General features: G+C 37.6%; 2 protein-coding genes across 3 annotated transcripts in view; one reads left to right on the forward strand and one right to left on the reverse strand.

The window, feature by feature from the left end:
• The window catches only part of LOC131792282 (DNA polymerase alpha catalytic subunit), a 33,893-nt gene extending 14,527 nt beyond the window's left edge, over positions 1-19,366 (reverse strand). Inside the window, exons 1-44 of the mRNA XM_059109663.2 lie at positions 19,318-19,366; positions 19,162-19,237; positions 19,025-19,061; positions 17,675-17,771; positions 17,295-17,363; positions 17,152-17,186; positions 15,880-15,960; positions 15,298-15,357; positions 14,596-14,648; positions 14,447-14,495; positions 14,049-14,259; positions 13,530-13,648; positions 13,106-13,155; positions 12,881-12,947; positions 12,672-12,726; positions 12,489-12,548; positions 12,352-12,406; positions 11,445-11,502; positions 10,965-11,024; positions 10,765-10,818; positions 10,570-10,644; positions 10,068-10,141; positions 9,598-9,662; positions 9,410-9,447; positions 9,098-9,160; positions 8,637-8,693; positions 8,357-8,441; positions 7,612-7,673; positions 7,310-7,399; positions 6,883-6,942; positions 6,318-6,374; positions 5,781-5,901; positions 5,062-5,131; positions 4,549-4,588; positions 4,385-4,426; positions 4,224-4,271; positions 3,626-3,693; positions 3,082-3,124; positions 2,437-2,536; positions 2,090-2,205; positions 1,747-1,845; positions 1,587-1,637; positions 1,289-1,329; positions 677-758 (exon numbers count right to left, since the gene is read on the reverse strand). Coding sequence (XP_058965646.2) covers positions 677-758; positions 1,289-1,329; positions 1,587-1,637; positions 1,747-1,845; positions 2,090-2,205; positions 2,437-2,536; positions 3,082-3,124; positions 3,626-3,693; positions 4,224-4,271; positions 4,385-4,426; positions 4,549-4,588; positions 5,062-5,131; positions 5,781-5,901; positions 6,318-6,374; positions 6,883-6,942; positions 7,310-7,399; positions 7,612-7,673; positions 8,357-8,441; positions 8,637-8,693; positions 9,098-9,160; positions 9,410-9,447; positions 9,598-9,662; positions 10,068-10,141; positions 10,570-10,644; positions 10,765-10,818; positions 10,965-11,024; positions 11,445-11,502; positions 12,352-12,406; positions 12,489-12,548; positions 12,672-12,726; positions 12,881-12,947; positions 13,106-13,155; positions 13,530-13,648; positions 14,049-14,259; positions 14,447-14,495; positions 14,596-14,648; positions 15,298-15,357; positions 15,880-15,960; positions 17,152-17,186; positions 17,295-17,363; positions 17,675-17,771; positions 19,025-19,061; positions 19,162-19,237; positions 19,318-19,366 — 3,042 coding nt within the window. The remainder of the gene's footprint in view (positions 1-676; positions 759-1,288; positions 1,330-1,586; positions 1,638-1,746; positions 1,846-2,089; positions 2,206-2,436; positions 2,537-3,081; positions 3,125-3,625; positions 3,694-4,223; positions 4,272-4,384; positions 4,427-4,548; positions 4,589-5,061; positions 5,132-5,780; positions 5,902-6,317; positions 6,375-6,882; positions 6,943-7,309; positions 7,400-7,611; positions 7,674-8,356; positions 8,442-8,636; positions 8,694-9,097; positions 9,161-9,409; positions 9,448-9,597; positions 9,663-10,067; positions 10,142-10,569; positions 10,645-10,764; positions 10,819-10,964; positions 11,025-11,444; positions 11,503-12,351; positions 12,407-12,488; positions 12,549-12,671; positions 12,727-12,880; positions 12,948-13,105; positions 13,156-13,529; positions 13,649-14,048; positions 14,260-14,446; positions 14,496-14,595; positions 14,649-15,297; positions 15,358-15,879; positions 15,961-17,151; positions 17,187-17,294; positions 17,364-17,674; positions 17,772-19,024; positions 19,062-19,161; positions 19,238-19,317) is intronic.
• A 96-nt stretch (positions 19,367-19,462) lies between these two features.
• Positions 19,463-25,438, forward strand: LOC131792279 (flavin-containing monooxygenase 5). 2 transcript variants are annotated; one of them, XM_059109659.2, is made up of 3 exons: positions 19,463-19,574; positions 21,190-21,377; positions 22,708-25,438. In XM_059109659.2, exons 2-3 carry the CDS (start codon positions 21,199-21,201, stop codon positions 24,083-24,085), a joined length of 1,557 nt encoding a protein of 518 aa, XP_058965642.2. In that variant the 5' UTR covers positions 19,463-19,574; positions 21,190-21,198; the 3' UTR covers positions 24,086-25,438. The 2 variants fall into 2 exon arrangements, with proteins under 2 accessions (XP_058965642.2, XP_058965643.2); XM_059109660.2 differs by lacking the exon at positions 19,463-19,574 and having other exon boundaries at positions 21,205-21,325.
• Positions 25,439-25,442: the final 4 nt, after the last annotated feature.

The following is a 25,442-nucleotide window of genomic DNA, read 5'->3' on the forward strand; positions in this document are numbered from 1 at the left end:
CAAACAAATTGAAGCAAAAATTTGTCATTGTGGGTTTATTGGGAAATAAAACTGCAATCAAAGGCTTTTCCAATTTTTTTTTGCTGAATTATGGCTATCTCGAATGCACATCACTATCTTTATCATTCCCTTTTAATATTCTACAAAAAAAGACGTGAAAATAAAACCAATTTATTTGCATGCAATTCCACTGAGTGTGATTTTTCCATCTGGAGATTTGGAAGCAGCGTTATGGTTTGGCAAATGCTGTGAATTCTTTAACAGTTGGTTAAATCTGAAGTGTACCGCCTGGTGTCGGAAATGCGACCAGATATTTCTTTCCATGACGAGAAAGAGAGTAACTTTAGAGAGATAAGAAGTCTCAGTCAAAAACACTCCTACGCTTGTGGTTTGCAGCCGAAAAGATTACTACCACTAAATGCTATAGCTTTGGAAAACTGGCGATAAGGTTTCGATGAGGTCTTCCAGAAATATTTCCGGGAAACGGAATGTTTAAAATCGAAACAGGTGGAAAACTGCCATGTTATCGCATTGACAAGCTGCCATGTTATCGCGCTGTGACGCTATCATGCTGTCACGCTGTGACGCTTTAGCGCCGTGTTGTCATAATCATCTTGTCGTCACGCTGCCGTCATGCCGTCATGCTATCACGCTGTCATAATATCATAGTACATACCTCTCGGCCTTTGCTCGTAACCAGGGCAGCCAGTGGCTTGGCATAAAATCTTGAATGGGAGAATCCTAAGCAGCCATACATGCTACAATAGAAAGAAAACCAACAAGCCCTAAATTAGTGCCGAGATGCTCTGAACAAGCCAACACAACTCCAGATGTGAAAGCAATGCGTGACTGTAACGTGACTGAAGAGCTAGCCATATTTCTTCCCGAAGTGTCTTCATAGGCGGCCCGACAAAGTCATCTCAGGCTAAATAACATTACCAAACTAGTAAAGCTTTCTTAATTAAAAGCGAATAACTTTTTTTCCTAAGCTCAAAACAAAATGGAAATCAACTGACAGAATACCCGTAATTAAATAAACTTTGTGTTCGTAAAGTACCCAGTTATCCTTTATCCTACATTTGCTTCATTCTGCAGATTTCTACGAACAATTCCATCGTTTCGTATCTTTGGCGTGGAAGTGGTTGTCTCTTATGTTTTCTTATGAAATTTTGGGCGGGAAATTGACGCACTGCTGGATAAAATTGATTCACTTGCGCATGCCTATCGTTTTTGTCTGCTGTGTTTCCCTAAGTGAAGCGACTACGGAAGACGAGTATGATAAACCTACCTGTTTGCAGTAAGCTTTAAGGCCTTTTGTCTTATATCATACTGAAAAGAAAAAACATTTAAATCCCCACATCATGGGCTTAAAAAGGGTATTTAAAAAAAATTGGTTGAAATTCTAAAGGTTTTTGTCCGTGATGCGATAAGGGCCCAACTTCCGGGCGAACCGGCTGAATTAAAGTACATTTCCTTGAGGGATTATAGGCCAATCACAGAGAATTTCAGAAAAGGAAAGAAGTAATGTGACATCCATGCGAACCTCGGATTACTTTCGAAAATTTCTCTTAATATACATTACTAACCTGCAGGTACTGATCTGAATCACGAGCGCAGTTTTTCATCATTCCCTTCACCTAGTAAGTAAAGTGAATACTTTTGGTAAGCAATTAAAATACTTTGTGTAAAACGTGGCATGCGCATGCTCTTACAGTCGTCAACAACCAGCCTGAGACAGGAACAAACCTGTTTTCTTCGTTCCACCAATTTCCTGATCTCCGTAGGTAGAATGCCAGGTTCTAATTCAGGATCCGGTAACTCAACCATTTCCTCTTCTTCGGCTAGCTGATAAAATAAGAATGAGGAACATCTTAAATATAAATTTAATTGTAAGTAAAGTGCTATGGTCCGGATTAAGGTAATTCTGAAAAATAACAAGAAAAATAATTGACTGAAAGATAGAGAGTTCAACGAAACACTTGATTAAGCAAAAATTCAAAAAGATTATCCTCTTCCTTGTTAGTGAGCTTTATTTTGTAGGCATAATTCTATAAATGAAGATGACGCGATTATATTAAATGCAACTTACCCCCTTAGAGTTGAAGCTTGTTCTGTTGATTGTAGTAAAGCAAATGTTGTATTCCTGTATAATGGACGGGTATAAACTGTTGAAATCCAGCAGCAAGATATGTTTGTCGTAGAAACCTAAGAGAAAAGTCGAAATAAAGTATGTTTCGTAAAGTGCCGTATAATCAAAACTATAGTTATCACAACAGCCAATCAAAGTGAAGAAAGCTGTAAAAATAGCCAATGAGAACTCGATGTAAAAACGAGCAAACGGCCCGAAGCGCGGGAAAACCTGAGTGACTACGGCGCCATCGGTTTGGTTTTGCATCCTAGACCAAACACAGTGCAGAGTAAAAAAAGATTAGATACCTTTCTTAGGCTCCAACACCAGTCCCCCAGCATACGCTGGTTTTCTTCGTCCTTTCTTGGAAGTCGAAGGTTGTTCGTCTTCATCGTGGTCTGCCTCGACCTGAGAACGAGGATAACAAGAAACTTTTAAGAAGTTAAACCTTTCATAGAAACACGAGACAGGGAAAAAAAAAGTTCCTCCCAGCGAGTTCCAGAGAAACCTAGTCTCTTAAGAGTGCTTTTCGATTGAGCGCCGTAAAAACAAAACCATTATTGTAAAACCGAATCAGAAGAAAAGGAAATTACCCAGTAGAGCCAATGAGACCTCAAAGTAAAACCAAAAAACTACCGAAAGCGCGGGAAAACGCACGCGATCAAATCGTGATTGGTTCAAGTTTTACACGTGATTGGTTGAGAGATTAGCGTGAGGACCAATCACAGAGCAAAGTAAAGCAAAACCAATGCAATACCAGGTTACTTTCGACTTCAATTGAAAATTGCTTTAAAAACAATTGTTCAAAACACACCACGCTATCAACAAGTGTAATTTAAGGAGTAAACTCAAATGTATTGTGATAAATTGAGGAAAAATAGCTGAAGGAAAGAATTATGGGGAGAAGAAAAGAGAAACCTCGAGCAAGCAAGTTAGAACAAAAATATTTATACCACTTGTTTCTTGCCATAACTTTTATCTGGACAGATAAAATTCCTGAATAAAATAAAATATTATAGTCACTGTTAAAAATAATCAAAATTTGGTAATAGAGAGAAATATATTTCTGTTCAAAGAAGGACAAAGCAGGTGTAAAATGTAAGTTGAAGGGTGTAAAAAGAAACAAGAAATTGTCTGCTATTTTTCCTGGAAAGCTGATAGTTCAAACTATAGCTCTTCGTTCTTACTTTGCTGTTGCGGAAGCTAACACCTACATTACAATTAGCAACGGTTTTCTTGCCTTGATCAATTTATGGTTGATAACCAACAAAGAGTTTCACTTGCCCGCCAAAGCAGAACTAACTATCAACGCCTTGAGTTTTCCAACCTACGCGCAGCTGAAAAACAGCCAATATGATGTTTGTATACAAGGCCCAGGAAAAAAGGAAAAAAAACTGACGGGTGAAATCTTGGTTAAGACGAACTCTCCCTCCCTCCCCCCCCTACCCTTTTCCCCTTTTGCGGGAAGCAACGACAAAAAGAATTCACAAGTCTTACTTTTCGTTGAAGGCGTGAAGCAAAAGAAATTCATTTCTCTCTGATCGGCCACCAAGAAGGGTTCGAGTCTGAAAAATGAAGAACAAAATATTTAGCATCTGTTTTTAGAAATACCATACGTCAATTGAGGCGTTTAAACACAAAAGAAATGAAAGTTGAGCGTCAAAATCTTAGCTCAGGCTTCTTTGCGCATGAGGTGGTTGGAAAACGCCGCAACGAAATCTAAAAAAACAGTCAAAAAACGTCATAATAACGTTTCTAGTGAGGCAAGCCTCGATTTCAAGTTGCGCGCGCTACAGAGGCATACTGGTCTCTCTCCGTTACACATGGTTTCACGAACGAAACAATTTCCAAATACAAAAACCTTCCGTAAACTAATCTGTAGAAGCATCACATAAGAATATCTTAGTTAACTTTTTTGGTAATTTCCATTAAAAAATACGTGAAAAGCCCAGAAATTTGATTGAAGATGATCTGGTGATGAGAGAAATTCAGTGATTTTTCCAAAGAATTGAATTTGAAAGAATGACATTTGAAACATTCAAACGCGAAATCTAAAAGATCATTTTTCGAAGCAAAGATTGCTGAACATACTAACCATAACATTTCCAGCAATGTTTGTTATCTGCAAAGCCAGGGGCAAAACCTTGAAAAAATTTTAAAAAATTAGAATTACAAACCTACGTAAAATTAACCTTGCAACATTGAAGGGAACAACGTTTTTACGAAGTGTAACAAAAAAGTGTAGAAAATACTTACGTTTAGATCATACATGATCCTTAGAGTTAAGAGTGCATCCAGCTGTAGACAGAAAAAGAGTAGATCAGTATATTTTCAAATTTGTCTTTCACTTCGAACGAGGAGATTTGAGCAAAGATTCTCGAAAACTGCTAAATGCAACAAAAATGATGGAGGTTACCTACCGAAGTGAGTTCAAACATACGAAGCAATTCCTGCGTGGAGCTGAAAGTAAAAAATTAAAAAAAAAGGAAAAAAAGAGACAAAAAATTTAACTTTATAAATTCTCAATTTACAGGATATCAAATGTGGAGTTGAAACGTGAAAGGTGAAACCTGCACACGAGCTATGCGGCCCAAACTATTGAACCTAATCTCGGTTTCGGAAGCAAAAAGCAAAAAAATTATTGTTGCTCCCGCTGAATGGAAAGTTAGTCCATCTCTCTCAGGTTACCTCCCAGTGTTATTTGCTGGTCCCCATTTATACTCCTGGGTGAAGAGAGACACTGTGACACTAAAGAACCTTGCCTCAGAACACACCTCAATAACCTGGCCAGAGCTTGAACCCAGACCCCCTGATCTGGAGTTCAGCGCGCAAAAGTCTAGGCCCCAAAGTTTTACAAAATCAAAGGTAACACTGACGTATGTTTAAGCAAAAGAGGCGCAAAGAGGGGGGGGGGGGGGGAAGAGGAGGCTCACTTGTATTTGTTTGGTATTTCATCTTGATCAATCTCTTCTCTTCTTGACTGAAGAACAGCCCACGATAATGCTGGAAAATGAAAAATAAACAAGCGCCAATTTTACGTTGTATTTAAATATTTGAATCAACCTTGTACGTATGTATAAACCTTAGCGCGCAACCAATGAAAAGAAAGCTTCTAAGCAGTACTTTCATGTGGTACCGTTTGTTCTGCTGTACGAGGTTGTTCTAACTAACAAATAGATTCCAGTAATAGATCACAGAAGACATCAAAATGACGTCACATGAGGCACAGCTGAGTGTGTCAGTGATATTCTTACCACATTATGACGTCAACTGTGATCTATCACTGATCAGACCCACGGCAACATTTATCTATTTGTTTTATATGATAACAAAGCAGAATGTTGAGAAAGATGTTTTTCGTCGTGTCACGAGAGTGGGACAAAGAAAAAATTGATAAAACTCTACGGTGAAACGATTCAAATGAAAGCTCATGAGTTTCAGTTTATCAAGCTGTGCACAGGGGTTTTAACTTAAAGTCGTTGGATAAAACTCTGGTGTGCGACCACCTAAATGAAGACATCAAAGCCCACACACTTTCATTTGGCAACTTTTCTTTGGTTTATCGTAAAACCTAAATCAAACCTTTATAATTTCGACTTTGTTAGTAATAGGAAAGTTAACATAGAGAGATTGGTATGTCATGGCGGCAAACCTGTCAAATCATAACTCTTGCATCGTATGAGTTCTTTTGACGAAATCTTCACATCACACACCATTCGTCCAGAAGTTATGGAACGATCGAGAAGACTGTTGCCCCTGCCTGGCCCGCCATTCTGTCACAAACGTTGGAGATTAAGTCGAGTAACGATATACAAAAGGAGTTTAAGAACTTAATTTTGAGTTCTTTCCATAAACAGTATTGCCGCGGCTGATAAATCAACGACAAACTTAGCGGTATCATAATTTTGAAACGGCTATATTCAATTGGTCGTAATTCGCTCAACTGGAAGGCGCTACCCCAAAAGACAAAATCCAGAAATAAATTTGTCGAGGACTTTTGGAGATCTTTCCCAAAACGAAGTTTGTCGGGATTTCCGCTAAGCAACAGCAAATTATTGCCATTCCACACCCGCTAATTCAAACATCAATCCCCTGGTCGCCACCTGAACGAAAATCACTTGAATTTAAAGGAGAAAAGTTAGTAGTTTTTTGTGCGCTCTGAACATAAGGTTGAGAACTAGACACTTACAGAAAGCTTCGGCATAATGCTTCTCTTCAGCCGTCCAAGGCGAGACCAATGAGGAATCTAGAGAAAAATCATGCATTAGCTGAATTCAGTTTAAATTTTAAAAAATCTTATTCGACTCAGACATCACGTTTAAACTCGTGGCGTAACTAAAGATTTCATACGATAGTTTAGTTCTGGCCTTTTGTTTAAGTCAAATAAACCTTATATATATGCGTTATTGACCAAACGTGAGATCAAGATGACAAGATACTGAGTCTTTTTTTTTTGGGCATATTTCTATAATACGCAAGGATATTAGAGACAGCAAAATCTGGCCAACTTAAACGAACGAAATTGGAAATGTGGCAGAAGAGCTTCGCTTCTGCGGGGCAATAGGTAGACACAAGCAAGATGGATTCTGTCATCCAACACGAAAAAAAGGAATTCCTTTCAACTTGGCTGCTTGTAGATCCAGCTATCTAAAAATAAGACGTAGTGCTCTTCCCCAAGGTAGTTACGGGATGAATCATCCTTTTTTTCGCTAACGCACTGTTCGGAAGCAGATTGTCAAAGCTGTAGTATTCACCTTACAAGCACTGATTCTGTGCATCAGAAGATCAAGATCAAACCCGTAGATATCATGACCCTTAAGAAAAAAAGACAAAAAACAAACAGAAAATATTAGGGGAGATTTAGTGATGAGGACATTTCCTTAATCTAAACGACAAGCTGCAACGACAGGCATCAAGTTATAAGTTTAGACGCCATCATTCTGACCTTACACTGTTACATTTCGCTGAAATTCAGTCAATACTCTGAGTTGTTGAAGTCACTTTGACATTAATAATTCCAAATGGGTGCGACCATATTCATTTGAATTTGGAATTTGTGTGCACTAGAGCTGAATATCTAGTAAAATCTGAAACTTCCAAGCTATAATATCAGTAATACATTCCCTTTTTACATGCTGGTATAACATCACTGAAAATACTTCAAACGGAAAAGTCGCATACCACAATTACATCTGGGTCAATTCTGTGAATCTTGGCCATAAACAGTCCTAAAAGAGCCCTCTCTGACGTCGTAATCTCCATGTTTATTTGCTAACGAGGTAAGGATGAGAAATTAAAGAGAATCACTAAATTCAATGCAAATTGCCTGTAGATTGTTTTTCGTGTTTACATACATCTCAAATCCTGCCAATTACCGAACGACCCCCTGAAGAAACGTTCATCCGCACTATACCATCCCCCGACAGAAAATATCCCCCACATCTACTGTCTTACAGTCAAACCTGCTGTGTTTTTACTTTTACCTTCTTTTTGACAGCATCCCTGAAGTCGTAAGGATACATCTGATCGTTGGGTTTACTTACAGCTAAAGCAGAAAAGTAGAATATATACAGATGTGATTGTTTCTGAATGATGCATTAAATCTTTAATCCCCGAGAGTGACCAGCATCTAATTTCTCCTTACAAGATCACCCCTGAATCAAACATTAAGGTTGTGAGAATTTGGGAAATGATAATCAACTGAAGAACCTCTTGATTGTTAAACAAATTCTCCCTGTCAGCACATTGGACATGTATTGAGAACAGTATGGAGAATATGCATACTGATGTTAAGGTGTACAGGATGAAAAGAAATCGTGAAAACCTGACATGGAACCATGAGACGGAGCCATAGAATAAAGACCTAGACCGGACGGAGACGTCAAAAATCAGACAAAGACGCCCAAAATCGGACGAAAGCGTCAAAAATCTGATGACGTCGTCTTGAATCGGGCAGACCCGAAAAGTTACCCTAATCTGATAAATGTGAAAATTGAACGGATTGTGGATTTAAACCCTTATTCTGCAAAATAAATTCACCCCTTTATGTATATCGCGTAAAATTTCCACACTTCGTTATTTCAGCTTCTTTTTCAAGTTATTTTCCTTATCTACGAGTTATCGAGGTTGTGCCTATTTTAAAAAGTAGTCACAGGCGTTTCATTTTCAACAAAGTAGTTGCTTGTAACATTTAAAAATGTTACAAGTAAGTATGGTTGCTCAACTCACCACAGAAATGATACTGAAACTTCTGTTTAGGTGCAGCTTTGTCTAATGAAACTTTATGGTGTACCAGAGCTGACACAGCTAAGATCTAAATCAAAACATGAAAAAACGTAGAGGATCATGTTTTAAGCCATGTCACGACTGTGGGACACAGAAAAAGTTCTGAGTCTGTACGAGGAATCGAGCCATACTCCGATGTTCTATCACTGAAACACAATGACTCAACTGTAAGGAAGACCATTTCAATGCTTTTTCAAAATTTCAATGAACTATTGAAGCTAACCTCGTGTGTGTGAGTCTTGGTGTTCAACATTGTCCGAAAACTGAGGCTCATGACAACCTACAGAAAGAAAGAAAAACAGCATAAAAATTCTTCATGTAAACAGCATCTTATGAAGCTACTGAAACACAATCTAACACATTTAGTACACAAAAAAGATCAGAAAACACTCTGGCTAAATTCTAATAGCTCAGCCGTTATTTTTCATGCAGACGTGGAGGACACTCGCCTGGCCGCGGTTATTCAAAAGGTGGATAATGCTATCCTTTGGACAAATCTATATCCAGCGGATGGCGGAATGCGTTTTGTTATTCTTATCCGCATTGATCCGTTGGACAGCGTTATCCTTCCTTTGAATAACTGAGCCCTGTTCCTTTACACTAGTTCCCTGTAACCACGTTTCATGATGAAATCCCTGACATCGGCATTTAAAAAAACAAACTCTGCGTTATCTCTGTTCTTACCATAGGTGGTGGAGGATCTTGTTGACTTGCTACTTCAAGAAGGTCAGGTTTAGGGATCACAGCCTGAAAGACCCAAAAATAATTTACGGCTGCAGGACGCGCGTTTCTCCGTCCGCGGGAAGATTTGAGACAAGCTGGGAGAGGTTTGCCAAGGGCCCGGGACTCATCAGTACTAGACCCGTTTGCAGACGTCTCGCAGGCTCGCGTTACTGAAAGCTTCGTATTTTCCCGCGGGCGAAGAAAGCGCCAATAATGACCTTAATAACTGCCTTAGATACTTTTTGCAAGCACTCTATCAGTGAGAATACCAACCTCTACTTTGCACCAGCTGACTGGCTGATGAGGAAGCTCTAAAAAAATTAAAAAGAAAAAAAAAACCAGGAAAATAGATTCTTACAAATATAGTCCTGCGGTATCGCAAAGTTCTCACAACTGACAATAAAAGAAATGTACGAGAATCAGCTAAGAGAGTTTAGTTTTTAATCACTGTAAGTACTCACGAGGTAACTTGACATTGAGCCAACACGGTCCTTTCATCTTGCGGTTCAGTAAAAGGAGCTCAAGACTGCAATAAAAATGAACTTGACTTTAAAATCTCCTTTAAAGAACACTTAAAAAAAAAAACAATTATCAGCCAAGTTAAACAACCACATGAAATATCCGCAAAGAGAAAAAACTGCAAAGTTATCAATCATTGCTGCAAGACTGACTAATTTTTAAATTTTCCTACACTATAATACTTTGATTTCTGAATTTGAGAAATTCGAGGTAACACCTTCTCCACTCTCTGTGATGTTGTCCCTTGGGTTAAAACTAACTGGACAAAGTGGGTGTGGGAGGGGAGGGTTAAGCCTCTACACACACCTGCCCCCTCCCTCCACACTCAATTGTCTTCCCACCCCTCCCCCTCCCTTAACCACAAACACCCCACCCTTAAGATCAGCCAGGTATACGCCACAGTGAACCTTACCTGGAGGTATTAGTACCAAATACATGACTGAATGTTTGTCCAGACAAGTCACATGGTAGCTGAGGGCCATCTGCCTGTTGAGAACCAAATGAAGACAATTTTTAGGTAATCGTCTCTCTAAGACAGGGTTGTACTCTCTGCACAGAAGAGAAATTTGATACTGCTGTCTCCACTGCTAGCTCAAATATTTAAGTTTTGTTTCTCTGCACTGCCAGCTACACATTCCCTATCATTTTAGTGCTAAGAATTTGATATCAAATCAAACAATATCAATTCCTTTTCACTCTCTCCTGGGAGTGAAACAATTAAGATTATATAGTAACCTTAGAGTTTAACTTTGAATTAACCCAGTGTATCAGCAATCAGCAATCAGCAAATTACTAATCCAATCAGTAACTTTCTAGCCTTTCTCTGAAATTTAAGTAACTTAGTAACTAACAGTTACATAATGAGGTAATGTTGCTTGAAGTTTATGACACCAGTAAACATGTTTCTGACTTACTGAATATCTGACCTCCAGGTACTCAGATGTGACAGGGACATCTTCAATCTCAAAAGCATAAGCCTTTTGAACTTTCTGCATAGACAAATAAAAACACTTTTAAGGAAAAAAAATAATTAAACTATCTGAAATACAACCATTAGCATCTAAACAGATTCTAGTATCTAATATACACTATTTAAAATCTAAGTTTACCCTCGAGATGAACTTCATAATTTTGTGTTTTGTTGCAATCTTCTCGTTGAATTCCTGGCAAAGAGAGAATATAGAAGCTTACTTTTTAAGTCACTGGAAAATAAAATTGCAAAAGAAAAGAAATTGAATACTTTACATACTGCTTTTAGAAAGATGCAATCAAAAAAAGTGAGTCAATAATTTCCTCTCTTGTCTTTTACCTGATACACATCAATAAAACTGACTGGTTCACTTGTCACAGTGCCATCAACTTCATGTTTCTGTTTGGTTAAAAAAAGAAGCAGATAAATACCCAAAACATAAAACATTGAAAGCCGCTGAAATTAGTACACCTTACAGGGATAAAGAGGGAAAGTTTCTAAAGAATTTGTGGTGTTGCATTGGTGAGAGAGTATAAAAGGGGTAATTTAGTATTATCAAGTGAGATGATAACGTAAATTGGCCACCATAAAGGTGGCCAATTAAGATATCTCAATACAAGGAATCAAAACAGTTGTCAATAAATGGTTTTGACAACAAAAGGAATTTGCTGCAGAATTTGAGAGCACCCAGGCTATTATACCAATCATTTTCCAAGGCACAGTGAATATTGCTGAGTCTGGGGGATTATTCAACAATTTTCACTTTGCCTTCATTGAGGAGTTGTTAAATATGCACTGCAGAAGCCTTCTTTATCAAACCTTTTCTCGTGGAAGAATAAAGATCTGGCGCTCTATGTTCTTGACTGCCACAGAACAACTGCAACAATAACAGTAAAATTAGAATTGAACACAAACAAAATTTTAATGTTTTTTACTCCTTTCAAGTACATTGACTATACCAATTACAAATACTACATTTTAACCTCTAACTCCCATGAGTGACCAAGACAGAATTCCTTCTTACAATATCAATAAAATGTCAAGCAGAAAATTGATGAGAAGAAAATATCAATTAGGGGATAATTAGTTGACCTAATGCCAAATTCTCCAAACTTTCATCATAACAACTGTATAGCAGACAGCAAGGAGAATTACTAATAAGATCTTGGAAGAAAAAAGGGTTAAAAAAAATGGGAGTTTCAGGGCTCGAAATTAAAGCTCGCAAACTGGCAAAATGCGAGTGATTTTGTTAATCTGCGAGTGAGAAAAATTTCCACTAGCAAACGTTTGTTAGTTAAAATCATCCATGTCTCCCAAACATGCAGTAGAGAGGTGGTGGTTGTCAGGACAATGACAAAGGAGACCAAACATTTACCACCTTTTTTATAAAACTTTTCAGCTCATTAATAGCCTGTGCAAAATATCAATTCTAATCTTTATATCAGATATAGTCATTGACATTTCAAAAGGAAATAATTTGCTAGTGGTCTCACCAGTTTGCTAGTGGAAAAAAATCTTACCAGCAAAACTTTGCTAGTCGACCAAAAAGTTAACTTCGAGCCCTGAGTTTGCCTCAGTGTAAAAATGTATATAGCTTTTTTCTCTGTCCACGCATTTAATTTCTCTCTTGCTTTGACTCCCTTGTTTTCTCTCTTGTGAGCATTCAGTGTAACAGGTTCTTAGATCGCGAATGAACCATAAATATGGTTAAAATTAGATACCTCACCTGACATAAGTTTTTGCAGATTCAATCCAGACTTTTCCAAACAAGTAAACAGTACCTGAGAGAATGATTTAAATTGTGAGCAACTGAAAAGAGCGTAGAGTTCACTTGGTGATATTGAAACCACTGTATCTATTTACCTGGCAGTTTAAATCTATCTTCATAGGCATCAAACCAGAAGAACTTGAGGACTTTTTCTCCTGAAATTGCACGTTCAAAATGAGATAAATTACATGATTTTATGGAGTGAAATGTTTCATCATGGCAGAGTGGAAGAGTTGGTAACAAATCAGTCTAATTCTAGACTGCGAAAGTGCACTTACCCTCAAATTCCTGAAGAGGGAGGGAGGAGGAATCTACATTGACATCTGACAGAACCTGGTGTTAAAACAAAAGTAAAGACTCAAATTTACTTTCCAATAATAATACTTGTTATTATTACCATAGTCAGCACTAATATGGCTGTGCATAGGGAATCAAATAGAATATAAATTTTGTAAAAAATTTTGTAAAAAAATTTGGTATCTATTACCTCTTGATGTGATTCTTCATTCTCTAGAATTGTCTCCCAGGCTGAATCACCAGAAATTTCTGTTGATCTGGAAATAAGAAATATGATGTTTAAAAAACCAAATAAAAAATACCACAATATCAAAAACAAAAGATAAATTTCAAGAATCATAAAGAAAGCGTAATTTTTTTTAAATGGCCATGTGATTTTTATCCAGAAGGCTGGTCTTAAAATAACTTTACATACTTTTGAGGGAGAGCACATTTCCTGTCAGTCTTCTTCTCAATTGTTTCAACCTACAATCAAAATGCAATTTGTGCCTTTTTTAAAAGGTTTGCTCAAACTGTTTGAAGCCTTTACATACAAGTCAGAATATTCTGAATGTAGGACCTGCCAAGCTCAAACAAATAACATTACCATGGGAGATGGGCAGTCAACTATCAGTCGACTATCGGTCGACTGTCGACTGATAATCGGTTGATTGCCAACCGATAGTCAACCGATATATTGGTCAATTGTCAGCCTATATGTCGACCGAGGCCACCTATAGTTCACATGATCCGGGGGAGGTAGAAAATAAATTTTCCAGGAAGGGGGGAGGGTTGTAACTAGAAACTTCAGTAGGGAGGGGGGGTTAATGAGGAGGCACTTATTGCAGCATTTGTACTACCTTCACTTTTACAGTGGGTTTTTCATCAGGATTTGTCTCAACATTTGTTAATGCCTGGATTGCTTCTGCATCACCAAGGTCGTCATCTCCAAAGTCATCACAACCCATAATAGGATCATCTGGAACAACAATCATCAGATATCAACTAGCCTGCGGTGCAGGCATCTTATTAGGGTGAGCTGACACTATAAGCTGGTGATTGTTTATCAGACTGACCATGTTTGATTTGGAGTCAGAGTGGATGGTGGGGGCATGGGCAGGGAAATGGAAAGCAGTGTTATTCCCTCCCCTTCCCCCACCCCCTTGGTACAAATTTATTTCTCTCCCCAGCCTTCCACTGCCATTAAAATCAATGATGGCAGCCATAATTTTTGTTAAGAAAATACTGAGTACTCCCTTGCCAAAATTAAACCTGTTCTGCATGCTGGATATGAACTAGTGATAAGTCATGACATAAGATAAGCTAAATGTCACACATCTTTTGTGACCATCTATTACCAACAATTTTTCCATGCTTACCTGTATCCATATCCATTGCTGTCTCACAACTCTCATCCTTCTCTCCTCTCGATGGGTCTCCGACCATCCCACTGTACCTCCCCTCCCCTCTCTCAGTTGGTTCAACCTTAACAACAGTTTTCCTCTTGGCTGGCAGATTTTTGGCATGGCTGGATTTGGGTGGTGATCTTGGTTCCACTTTAAAAATATTCTGCCGTGGCCCAGATGATTGCTGTTAAGTATCAGAGAGTGTATTATGATATTGAAAGAGGAAATTCCTCTTAAGTCACTCCCACAGGTAAAGGTGTTTATTCTTGGGCCAGTGGATTTTTCCTAGTGGTCTGTGTCCTTGGTAATCAAGAATCTTATACTGACTTATCATTTAATTCTCCCTTGCTAAATACAACAAGAAGTCACACCTGAAGTCGTCTTGGAGTGCTACCAGTTGGCAAAGCTGATGTTGGAGTTCTAGATAGATATGAATAATATAAAGACCATTAACATCATCAGTCTGACTGCAATAATGCAAGAATCTTTCAGAGAAGCATTTCAATACTGCAAGAAATACCTTAAAACTTGTGGTGTTCCCTTTGAATATTTCACTGGAGCTGGTCTTGGTTGCTAGATATATAGAATAGAATCATTTATAATAAACCTTCTTTCCCAACTAGTGCAAAATGATTCGCAACTGACTGCCCTAATCCACTATTGCGCAAAAGACATCTTCAGTTCAAAATCTACTTATCAAATATTAAACAATTAATGATGACATTATTTCAAAAGTCTTACACACTGAGGAACTGGTTAGCAGTGAAGAAGAATGTATAAGTAAGGTCTGGACAAAAAAAAAATTCATTTTGTCAAAGGAGGCCTGATTGGCATCAGCAACCTGAGTTCAATTAAGGATAGGAAGAACTTGGAGTCAGAAGTGAACCTCACTTTTGCTCTATTTTTTTTTAACTTCAACAACAAATAATTATACTTTTCCCCTGAAGTACTCACTAACCTTTTAACTCCCAGATCAAATTTGTAATTCTCCTCACTGTCAACCATACAACTATTATTATTTTAATAATGTTAGTTCAAAGAATTTAGTACTGGATCAACTTATTATTCCCAAATTGATATTTTTCTTTATTCTCATCACTTATCTAGTTGATATTGTATTGATATAATGTAAGGAGAAATTCTGTCTTGGTCACTAATGGGAGTTAAAGAGTTAAAAGGGTCCGTAAAATATGAAAGGCATGCTTCCATTTCTTATACATACTTCCACTTCCTTGAGGAGATCATTCAACAAATCATCTTCACCAATGGATGTTACTTCGGTCTGCAAAATAGTTGTTCGTAAATTTATACAGTTAGAGCTTGAGGATGCCATTCTCAGTGTGGTATTCCCTCCATCTAAACAACAGTTAATCTCATCACAGTAGCTGGTTCACTAAGTTAGAGCAGACTCCTGTTAGTAGATGTCAACAATAAATTGCCAACACCATACAAACAACAAATTGATGACATTTACATAACAAAAGAACCAAAACAAATAAATGAACATTACCAATGGATTAAATCTAACCAATCAGGACTGACTTACACTACAACAGTCTAACAGCCAATAACATCACTCAAACCTGACTAATCAGTTCACACAAACACACATTCCACTCCAGTGACAACAACTCAACACTTGACTCCAATGATGACTTCTGCTTAGGTTGTTAAAACCTCAGTCACTACAGTCCTTCCCAGAACAACTCCTCTTGCTAGTACAGCCAGATTACACAATCACAGTTTAATATTACTACCAAAGGTCAAAGTCATAAGCAAAAAAAACTATGTTCACCACACTAACTTTGACTTTCTTTGCTTTGGCACTTGCAGCCAGCAACATCTTGTTAATTGTCTTTGGTTTCACTATTGGCTTTTTCACATTCTTTAAATAATCAGATAAAAAGTAACTTGTTGGAGTTACTATCAAACAATATCACAATTATAATGATGAGACATTTCTATAGCCCATAACCCTTACTAATGTTCTAATGCACTTTAAAATATTTTCCAGGGTACTTAGACCAGACTGCATTGCACAGTTCACAATTCTTTTAAAAAAAATTTGCAGATGCCTCCAATTTGGGAAACAATACCAGACTGTGAAACCAGGAGCTAGGTTCTGTACTCTTTATGAAAAGTGAGTGGTTCTGTAATGTCACCTGCTAACCGGTGAGAATATGCAGGAGAAAGAAACGATTTCTCATCCCTATCCATGAAGACTAGGATGATTAATAATGGTAATAGGACAGAGTGGAGTCCAATTCCATCTATAATCATACAAGTGATTAACAAAATTGGATGACTGCAAAATGGGAGTCCAATTTGTCAATCATGAGCACATTTACAGACAGAATTGGACAACAAGAAGTCCTGTTACCAATCAATCATAACTGTTATAATTCGCAAAAACAACAATTTCATTTAGAGACCAATGCCTAAAGAAAAAGAAATTTATCCATTTTGGAAATTCCTCAGTTTTATAATAAGTGGTTATTGCTATGGTTATTGTGATTAATTCTGTGATTAGTGGATTTGGCTGAGTGGACTTTGTATGATTAGCTGCTTCAACTGTCCAATTATAGGTGTCCAATTACAGCCAACCGTCCCATTATTGCCACCAACTGTCAATTACAATTACAGAATGATTAGTGAGGAAATTGTAATGGTTATGATTAACCAGATGTCATAGAAAAAGCAGCACATTCTCCATAGTTATTTTAAGACCCTGAGTGTTGGTACAGTCTGCGGCGTGAAACCTTCACCTTCTACACAGCAGTTGAACACTCGACAACCTGAGCCAACCAAACCACAATGAAAATTGAAAATATTCAGGCTGTCTCAATAAGCTGAATGTGGCTTCTGAGGGCAATCACCAAAATCTATACCTGATTGGCTGTCTTGGACAGTGTGACAAAATGAAAAAATTTTGGGTTAACTGGGGTCAGATTGCGATGGTCTGAGAATCACACAGCCAAGTGCCCCCCTCCCCTCCCCTCACTGGCCCCCTTTCCCACCCCATCCCAATAGGATTAGAAAAATATTAACAACAACAAATCAACAAGTTCCACCATACCGGCCTCTTTGGCTTGAATTTGGGGACATTCTTTCCTGAAAAAAATGAAACAGCTTTCAGTAAATGACTACTGGAAGTTATTATAAACAAATTAAAAATATATTTAATATCAATGACCAATTATTAATTATTTATCAACTGACCAGTTGGTGGCTCATCATCGAGATCATCATCAAATATTTCTCGTCCATCATCCACATATCCTGTCCCATCTGAAAACAAAAGCACATTTAACCATCATGTACACAGACAACCCCAAAGCAGAAAAGACATTGCTCATAGTGTATGATAAAGATCCCTTGCATTTACTCCACAATGGTGTCTTAAGAAGCAGAGATAAAGAAAAAAGATTATTTTATACCCTTGTCTTTGGCTAGAAGGGTCCAAAAAATTTTGAAACATGAATTGGTCTGTTAAAAGGTTTTGCAATGCATGACCCTACTTGAAGTTCGGTGTTTACCATATAATTCAACAAGAACCCTTAAAGACAACTATTCCTCACAATCATGGACACAGCTCTTACCATCATCAACCACCCAGTCATCCTCCTGTCGTTTTCTAACAATGTCAGAGTATTCATCTTCATTCACTACCTGATAAACATCATCAAGGTTTCCAACCTAGTGAGGAAAACATGAGTCTCAATTCTGGAAATGCATGTATTAAATCCACGGCAGTATAGTCTTCTCTAAGACAATGGTTTATGTTAAAATTGCACAGATAGTCACAGAAAAGGAAATTAGCCACAATATTTCTTATGACCTTAATCAAAAGAAATATATGGAAAAGTTTGGAAGATTTCTTAGAGATTCCTAGGCATGGGAAATTCTATTAGGGTCCTGGTTTAAAACACACTTCAGACATTTTCCATGTGCTCTCAACTCAAAGCTTTATTATTCGTTCCTGTCCCCACATGGGAGGTAGCACCTGGCACTTACAAAAACAAACAAACAAACGATCGCGTGTCCATTTCTTTTTAAATATATCATTCCTTGGAGGATAGGATGAGAGGGGAGGGAGAGGGAAGTCCTCTTAACCCTTTAACATCTAAAGTGACCAGCATCTATTTTCTCTTTACCATATCACCCCTGAATCAAACTTTAAGGTCAGGAGAATAAAGGAGCTGATCACCGACCAAAGAAGCTCTTGATTGTTAGACAAATTCTCCATGTCGGCATCTTAGAAAATGTATAGAGAACAGTGTGGAGAATATGCATACTGATGTTAGGATGTAAAGGGTTAAAGTAACATCCCTTAGATGTGATAAGAACTGAATCAGAAATAAATTTTAGTTTCTCTTTCTTTAACTCTTAAACTCCCAGAGGTGATTAAGAAGTAATTTTTCCCTAAAATATCCATACATTGGCCAGCAAACAGGTAATGAAAATGCTCAAACTTATTAGGTAGAAATTGTTATCTTGATCTAACACTAAATTCTTGTCACAACTTTACAAAGAAATGTATAGCAGCTAGAAGAGAGAATTAACAATCAAATCTTGGAAGTTAAGGTAAAGTTTCCACACAGTCCCATACTATTGTAAAATCAATCTGTTTTCCCAATGGAAATGTATTATTTTTGTCATTGTTTTCTCTATTCAAGAACTGAATACATAAGGTAGTATGGGGCTGTGCGGAAATTTTATCAATTATTTTCAAGACGAAATATAAATTGACGGTCTCCCAGCTTTCATCCGATCCAGTCTTCGATCAAATCAGAGAAAACGATGTCAAATATCTCAATGGCCTGTATTTTACAGCTAGTTCAAAATCACGATAAACCGTAGAAACGTACAACATCGATGAAAGAAATCAACAACTGTTTAGAATTATCGATAATTACATGGCCGGACTATACGTGCAGTTAACTCTGTACCTCAAACGTTGATCTCTCTCCAGTCTCACGAAATTTTCTGGTGAAGAATTCAGAATAAAGTTGATACATTTTGCACCCGAGACAAATGGCAAAAACCAGTAAACATGAGAAGAATTTTTGATCGCAAAATCTCTCACCTTATTTTATCAAGCGCCAAGGTTTTTCCAGCATTGCGCTTGACAGTTCGAGTAGATCTCCTTGTCGATTGAGAATCTGCTAAATCAAGTGACAGAAATGTGAATAATTAATGTTGCCAGACCAAACATAGATAAATATATACGGTAGAACTTTACCATCTTGGTTTGTGGTGGTGGTGCTCTCTCCAGTTGAAGTTGGCGCCATCTTGAAATAGCTTGTAAATGGCGCGAAAGTTTCAAGATGAATTGATGACTTCCAAATACGGTGAGGGTACGTCAAATTTGTACCAAGTAGGGTAGGGAAAGTTGGTCACGAGTCTCAAAGATAGGTGATCACAGTTTCTTTGCAGTCCATCTCCTCTTTATCTGTTTGAACGTCGATTTAGTGCATTTGGCTTTCGCCCACGCATAAGGTGAGGGTTTTTCGATCGTCCGAATCGTCCCGATTACCCCAATTAGTTAGATTATCATGACGTCCCATGGCCAACCAACAGTTCGACTCGATTGAGTTTCGCTCTCAGCTGAGTCGTGAATGACAAAATTGGCTTAGTTTCCATAGTCGTTACGATCGATTACGACTATTGATCCAGTGGGGACAAATTTACAGATAGACCTTCGTAGTTATTTCTCAGATACAGGTTCTATTTCCCATGTATTACCAGAGGAGAGTACGAGGGCAGGGCCACTAAAACTTGAACTCATTCATGCCTTCTATGAGAAAGTACTCAATCAGACATTTATGTGTATTCTATATCCAAAATTATTCTTTATCGTCCTTTGTTTTAAAGTTTAATATCTGATGAAGCTGGTGTTCATTTTTTGAGAGTCTTCACGATCAGGGTTTACGAAATTGGCAGTATCCCATCTCCTAATATGATGCATGTGAAATTGAAATAGTATGGGTGCTTATTCCATACTTCCTGGAATGTGCACCCAGGCACTTATTTAAAATTTCGGCTTATAGGAGGGACACTCATTGGAAGGAATCAAGAGGGTGCTTATGATTCTCTGGTGCTTGTAGTTGAAGCTTAAAAATTTAAAAATAACAGGACAAATAGAAACAAGTTTTTCTTGTATCCCTAGGAGGGGAGGGAGGTGGGTGCTTGTCTAGAGGGGCACTCGTTCAATATTATGAATAAGTACCGAACCCCTTCAACAAGACAATTTTGTTTTTATCAGCTAGGTTGGTAATGTGAATTGACCACCATAAAGTGTTTCAAAGCTAATGTTTAAAGCATTAGCCATTTGTCAGAACCAAAGACAAAAGGCTAATGCTTCACTGTGATGAAGGGCAAACACTCGAACTGTCAGCTTTGAAACTCTTCATGCTGGTCAATTTACATTAATTACATTACATTAATTATCAACTCTGTTGATAATACCAAAATTATCTTGTTTAAGGGGATGGATGCTTATTCAGGGGAGGTGCTTATTAAAGTTTGGGCTCATGTTTTTATTGATAATCACATGATTTCAAGTGCAATTTGGGATAAATAAGCACGAGTAAATTTTTTCAAAGACTATTAAATTCCACAAGTCCATAGGATGAGTGGTCTTTGCAAAAATTTACAAGTGTCTATTTATTCAAAATTGCACAGGAAAAATCGTGTAATTACGTATTAATAATATACATGAAAAATACAAGATAGCTTATCATAATTATGCAGAAGCAAAGTGTGCGCATCAAGCGCAAAAATGATTTATTCAAACCCTGCAAGTGAAGTTGAGCATTCAGTCAAAACAACTGCTTACGATCAAAACAATAGTATACAATGATATTTTCACATCTTAAAGATGAAAAAAAAATCAAAGTCTGGCTAAACAGTTCAGTCTGGTTTGTTACTTCTTTGCACTGAATTAACCCTCTTCTGCATTGAATTACCTGAAAACTGCATTTGTCCTAACCAATCAGAACTGAGTAATTTTTTCATGTATCTTCTTGGAGGAAATACAGTGAACCTATTTTTCTTCCCTGATCACTTTTAGTCATTAATCAATTAAACACTGCATTTTTATGTAACTTTTAAGGATAGAAAAATGAGCTGTCATTCAGGCTATGATGTTGCAGTCATTGGTGCAGGGATTTCTGGGATAGCTACAGCAAAATGCCTGTTGGATGACAAGTTCAAGATCATTGTTTTTGAACAGACTGACCATATCGGAGGTCTGTGGCACTTCACAGAGCATGGATATGGAGTAATGCGATTCACACATATGTATGTTGGAAAAATAACATGATTTATTTTATGAACTGCAGTGTTTTATAAGGATTTCTATTCCTGAGAAATGCTATTACTGCACACATGTAAAACCACAATAAGCTGCTAACACATCACTCACCTTTTGTGCCAGTTCATTTATTGATGAAGTCAACTTCTCTTTTTGGTAAAGGCCTATGGTGTTTATGTTATAAACAAAAGAATACATGGTTGCTTGAAGAAATGTAATTTCTCTTCCATAGTTCCTCTTAATGTGTCATTTGGGAGATATCGAGTTAAACATGAGCAGAGAATTTCCGTATCTTCATGCACTCATGTATTTTTCTCTTATTTATTGTATCTCTTAACTGGGCCATATTTCACTTTACAGCGCACTCAATTGACGTTTACTAATTGTATTGAAACTTATGGCCTGCATACTTTGCTCTTAAGCCATAAATCCATGCAGAAAAACTTGACCATCACCTATAGTATCAACCTCAAACTCAGTTAGTGAGAGTACTTATCTTTGAAGATAATAACAATGTCAATGTCTGAAAAATGATTATTTTTTAATTTGGTTGACAAACCCTCCCTCTCCCTCTCCACCCCTACAAGTGACCAAATGGCAGTGGGCTTCAGTTTGCTTCTGATTGGTCAAGAAGGTTGCACAAATTTTCTTGACTCACTGAATGAAGTGAAACTATCCAAATCCAGATTATTTTCTGTACTAGATAGCAGGGGTCTGCAGAAAAAAAAAGCCTTGACTCTTTCACCCCCAGAAGTGATTCACCTGTAACTTCTTTGTATGATATCCATTCCTTATCCAGCAAACAGGCAATGAGAATGCTCAAAGTTGCTATCTTGATCTAAAACCAAATTCTTGCTACTGATGTACAAGAAAATGTATAGCAGATAGAGGGGAGAATTAACAATCAGATCTTGGGAGTTGAAGGGTAAACTGACTTGAGATACAACATCTAATTCTCCTTCTGTTTCATAAGGGATTACAAACCAATTTAAAAGAAGAATCCAGCTGCAGTAGTCTATCTTAACCTATTAACTCCCAGAAGTGATATCTCCCTATGTTATCCATAAATTACCCAACAAACAGGTGATGACAATACACAAACTTATTAGGAAGAAATTGTTGTCACGATCTAACACCGAATTCTTGTTACTAATTTATAAAGAAATGTGTTGCAGCTAGAGGGGAGAATTAACAATCAGATCTTGGGTGACTTGGGGCATTTTTTCTGTGCACCCCTTCAGTTTAAAGTTTGATTACCTGCATATCTCTCACTCATGTGATTTGCTGAATTCTTAACTCAGAATCTTTGTTTTACAGAAATGTCTCAAAACACAACTACTGCTTCTCTGACTTCCCTTTTCCTGACGACATTCCTGATTATCCTCATCACTCGCACATGGCAGAATATATCAACAGCTATGCTGAACATTTTGGTATCCGAGATCATATCAGTTTCAAAACCAAGGTGGTTCTAATTGAACAACTCCCTGAAGGATGGAAAATAAAATCGGTGAAAGTTGACAATGCAGGAAGGCATCAAGGCAGTTACCAGGAAACATTTGTTAAGTTTGTTGCCATAGCAACTGGGCATCATGCCAAACCAAACATTCCTCATTTTGATGGTCAGGAAAGATTCAGTGGCCAAATTCTGCATAGTATAGACTATAAAGATGCAATCAGTAATGAGCTCATGGAAAAGAAAGTTGTGGTTGTAGGTATTGGTAATAGTGCTGTAGATGTTGCAGTAAATGTAGCAGAATTGGGAAGGAAAAAACCCGTCTGTATTTCCACAAGATCTGGTGCTTGGGTAGTACCCAACTACGTTCATGGCTACCCAACTGATCATTATGCATGTCGTCTTTTCTTCTGGCTTCCATGGAGCTTGTCAAATTTTGTCTTTCAGTTGATCATTCAAAGTGTAGTGGGAAGCCCTTGGCGCTGGAATTTAAACCCCAAAATGAAAGCTCGTCAAACCCAGCCCACCGTGAGCCCAACGTTGATTCATCACATCCAGCGAAGGAACATTGAAGTTAAGCCTAATATTGCAGCATTAGAAAGAAACGATGTTGTTTTTACTGATGGAACTAAAACAGCATCAGATGTAATAGTCTGTTGCACTGGGTATCATATTTATTTGCCATTTTTAGATAACAAAATTAAAGATCAAGTTTTAGAGGAGAGCAGTAACAGAATTAAGCTTTTCAAAAATGTTTTCGCTCCAGAAATTGGAGCTTCGTTGGCTTTCATAGGTTTCACGCAGCCAGCTTCTGGTGGTTTACTGTCAGTTTCTGAAATCCAAGCTCGATGGTTTTCAGAGCTGTGCAAAGGAAAAACCAAACTTCCATCGGCAGAGAAAATGTTCTACAACATGAAACAAGACCAGCAGAGAAGTGAGAGCACTTACTATGCCTCAGCAAGGCACACCATTCAACAAGACCCCATTCCTTACATTGATGAGATTGCGTCTTATTTCGGTGCAAAGCCGCAGTTGTGGAGACACCCATCCTTGGCTTGGAATTTAATCGTAGGTTCTTGTGGGGCAGCGCAATGGCGACTTCAAGGTCCGCACAAGTGGAACAAGGCTAAAGAAGTTGTGCGTTCTGTTCCCATCACTCCCCTAATGCATTATGGGACCATCACTCTGCTTGTGTTGATAACAATCATTGTAACTTTTATTCTTCTTAAATTTTGCTAATCCAGAAAATTAACTCTTTACACCCTTAATATCAGTATGTATATTCTCCATACTGTTCTCTATACATTCCCTAAGGTGCTGACGAGGAGAATTCGTTTAATGATCAGGAGCTTCTTTAGGTGGTGATCATGTCCTTTAATCTTGTGACCTTAATGTGTGATTCAGGGGTGATTTTGTAAGGAGAAATTAGATGTGAGTCACTCTTGGGGGAAAAAGGGTTAACTATGATAGTATTTGCTCTCTTGCTTTCGTTGGTTTTCCTCTTTTTCTTGAAGTGAAACTCGTAACAAGAAAATAAACAACCGAGAATTGAGCCAATTGCGAAAATAAAGAAGCTTACCAACGGGAATATTGAACTAAACCGAACGTTATTAAAATATTGGATTACACAACGGGGAAAATGTCAAATTATACTCGTGATGTTCCAGAGACATTAAAGTTAGAATCGGATGAGGAGTAATAGAGTGCTCTAGTTTCGATTCGAAGCCAGAAAAATGATTTTTGCTCAACATTTACGACTTGACAGCTGTCCGCGCTTAAGTTTTCATAATAATAACAAATTTATTGCGAGAAAATGATCGACTGTTTTTTAATTCCTTAACATAGAGAAGTTCTTTATGAGCAGTCTCGGTATATTGAAATAATTAACGATAAATCATTTGTAACACTTAATTTAGAAATTAAGGAAATCTATTGTGAGTAAACGAACTGCTGTTTTTGAACCCATGATCATGGAGAAGTATTTTTTGAGCAGTCTCAGTATATTGAAATGTGTGTGGTTTTGTTAGCTTCTCTTGTTAACTCTGTAATTTACTGCTGGCGAAGCAGGCAGCTTCGTCGGGTTTTCCTGTAAATTTTGCATCTCAGGAAACGAAGACTGATCCGCAACTGGAATGAACGAAATGCATTAGCTTCAACGGCCTGATATTCGCTCCTACGCTTAATTTTTGGGCAAGTACCAGAAACACATTCCGTTTCAGGAAGTTACTAAAACGGGGAATGGGGTATCGATAATGGTCGCTAGAAACTATATTCCGCGCTATAAACAGTTCATCTTCAAAAGATCAATTTCACAGTTTTAAATTTCCCATGTTGATTTCTCATTTCTTGTGACCTCTAAATAAGAGTTAGGACTTTTCCGCCTGACAAAGCTCGTCATGCCGCTAACAGGTGCTAAAAAGGATTATAAGCGACTGATATCTAGGAAAAGCACATAATCTTTTGAGAGATCTAGTGTACTGCGTCAAATTTCCCTTAGATAAAGAAATTAAATATTTAAGACACCTTAAAAACTGCTATTTAATATCCTGATGTTTTAAAAACCAGAATGAAAAGAAAAGATGTGAATTTGAGAATT

Source organism: Pocillopora verrucosa, chromosome 6 (genome assembly GCF_036669915.1).
Source record: "Pocillopora verrucosa isolate sample1 chromosome 6, ASM3666991v2, whole genome shotgun sequence".
Classification (NCBI taxonomy): Eukaryota; Metazoa; Cnidaria; class Anthozoa; order Scleractinia; family Pocilloporidae; genus Pocillopora; species Pocillopora verrucosa.

Bases quoted from the DNA above. Each gene is read 5' to 3' on its own strand.
- LOC131792279 (XM_059109659.2), top strand. From the start codon at position 21,199: ATGAGCTGTCATTCAGGCTATGATGTTGCAGTCATTGGTGCAGGGATT. The intron at 21,378-22,707 runs GTATGTTGGAAA...TTTGTTTTACAG, and splicing joins GTAATGCGATTCACACATAT to AAATGTCTCAAAACACAACT.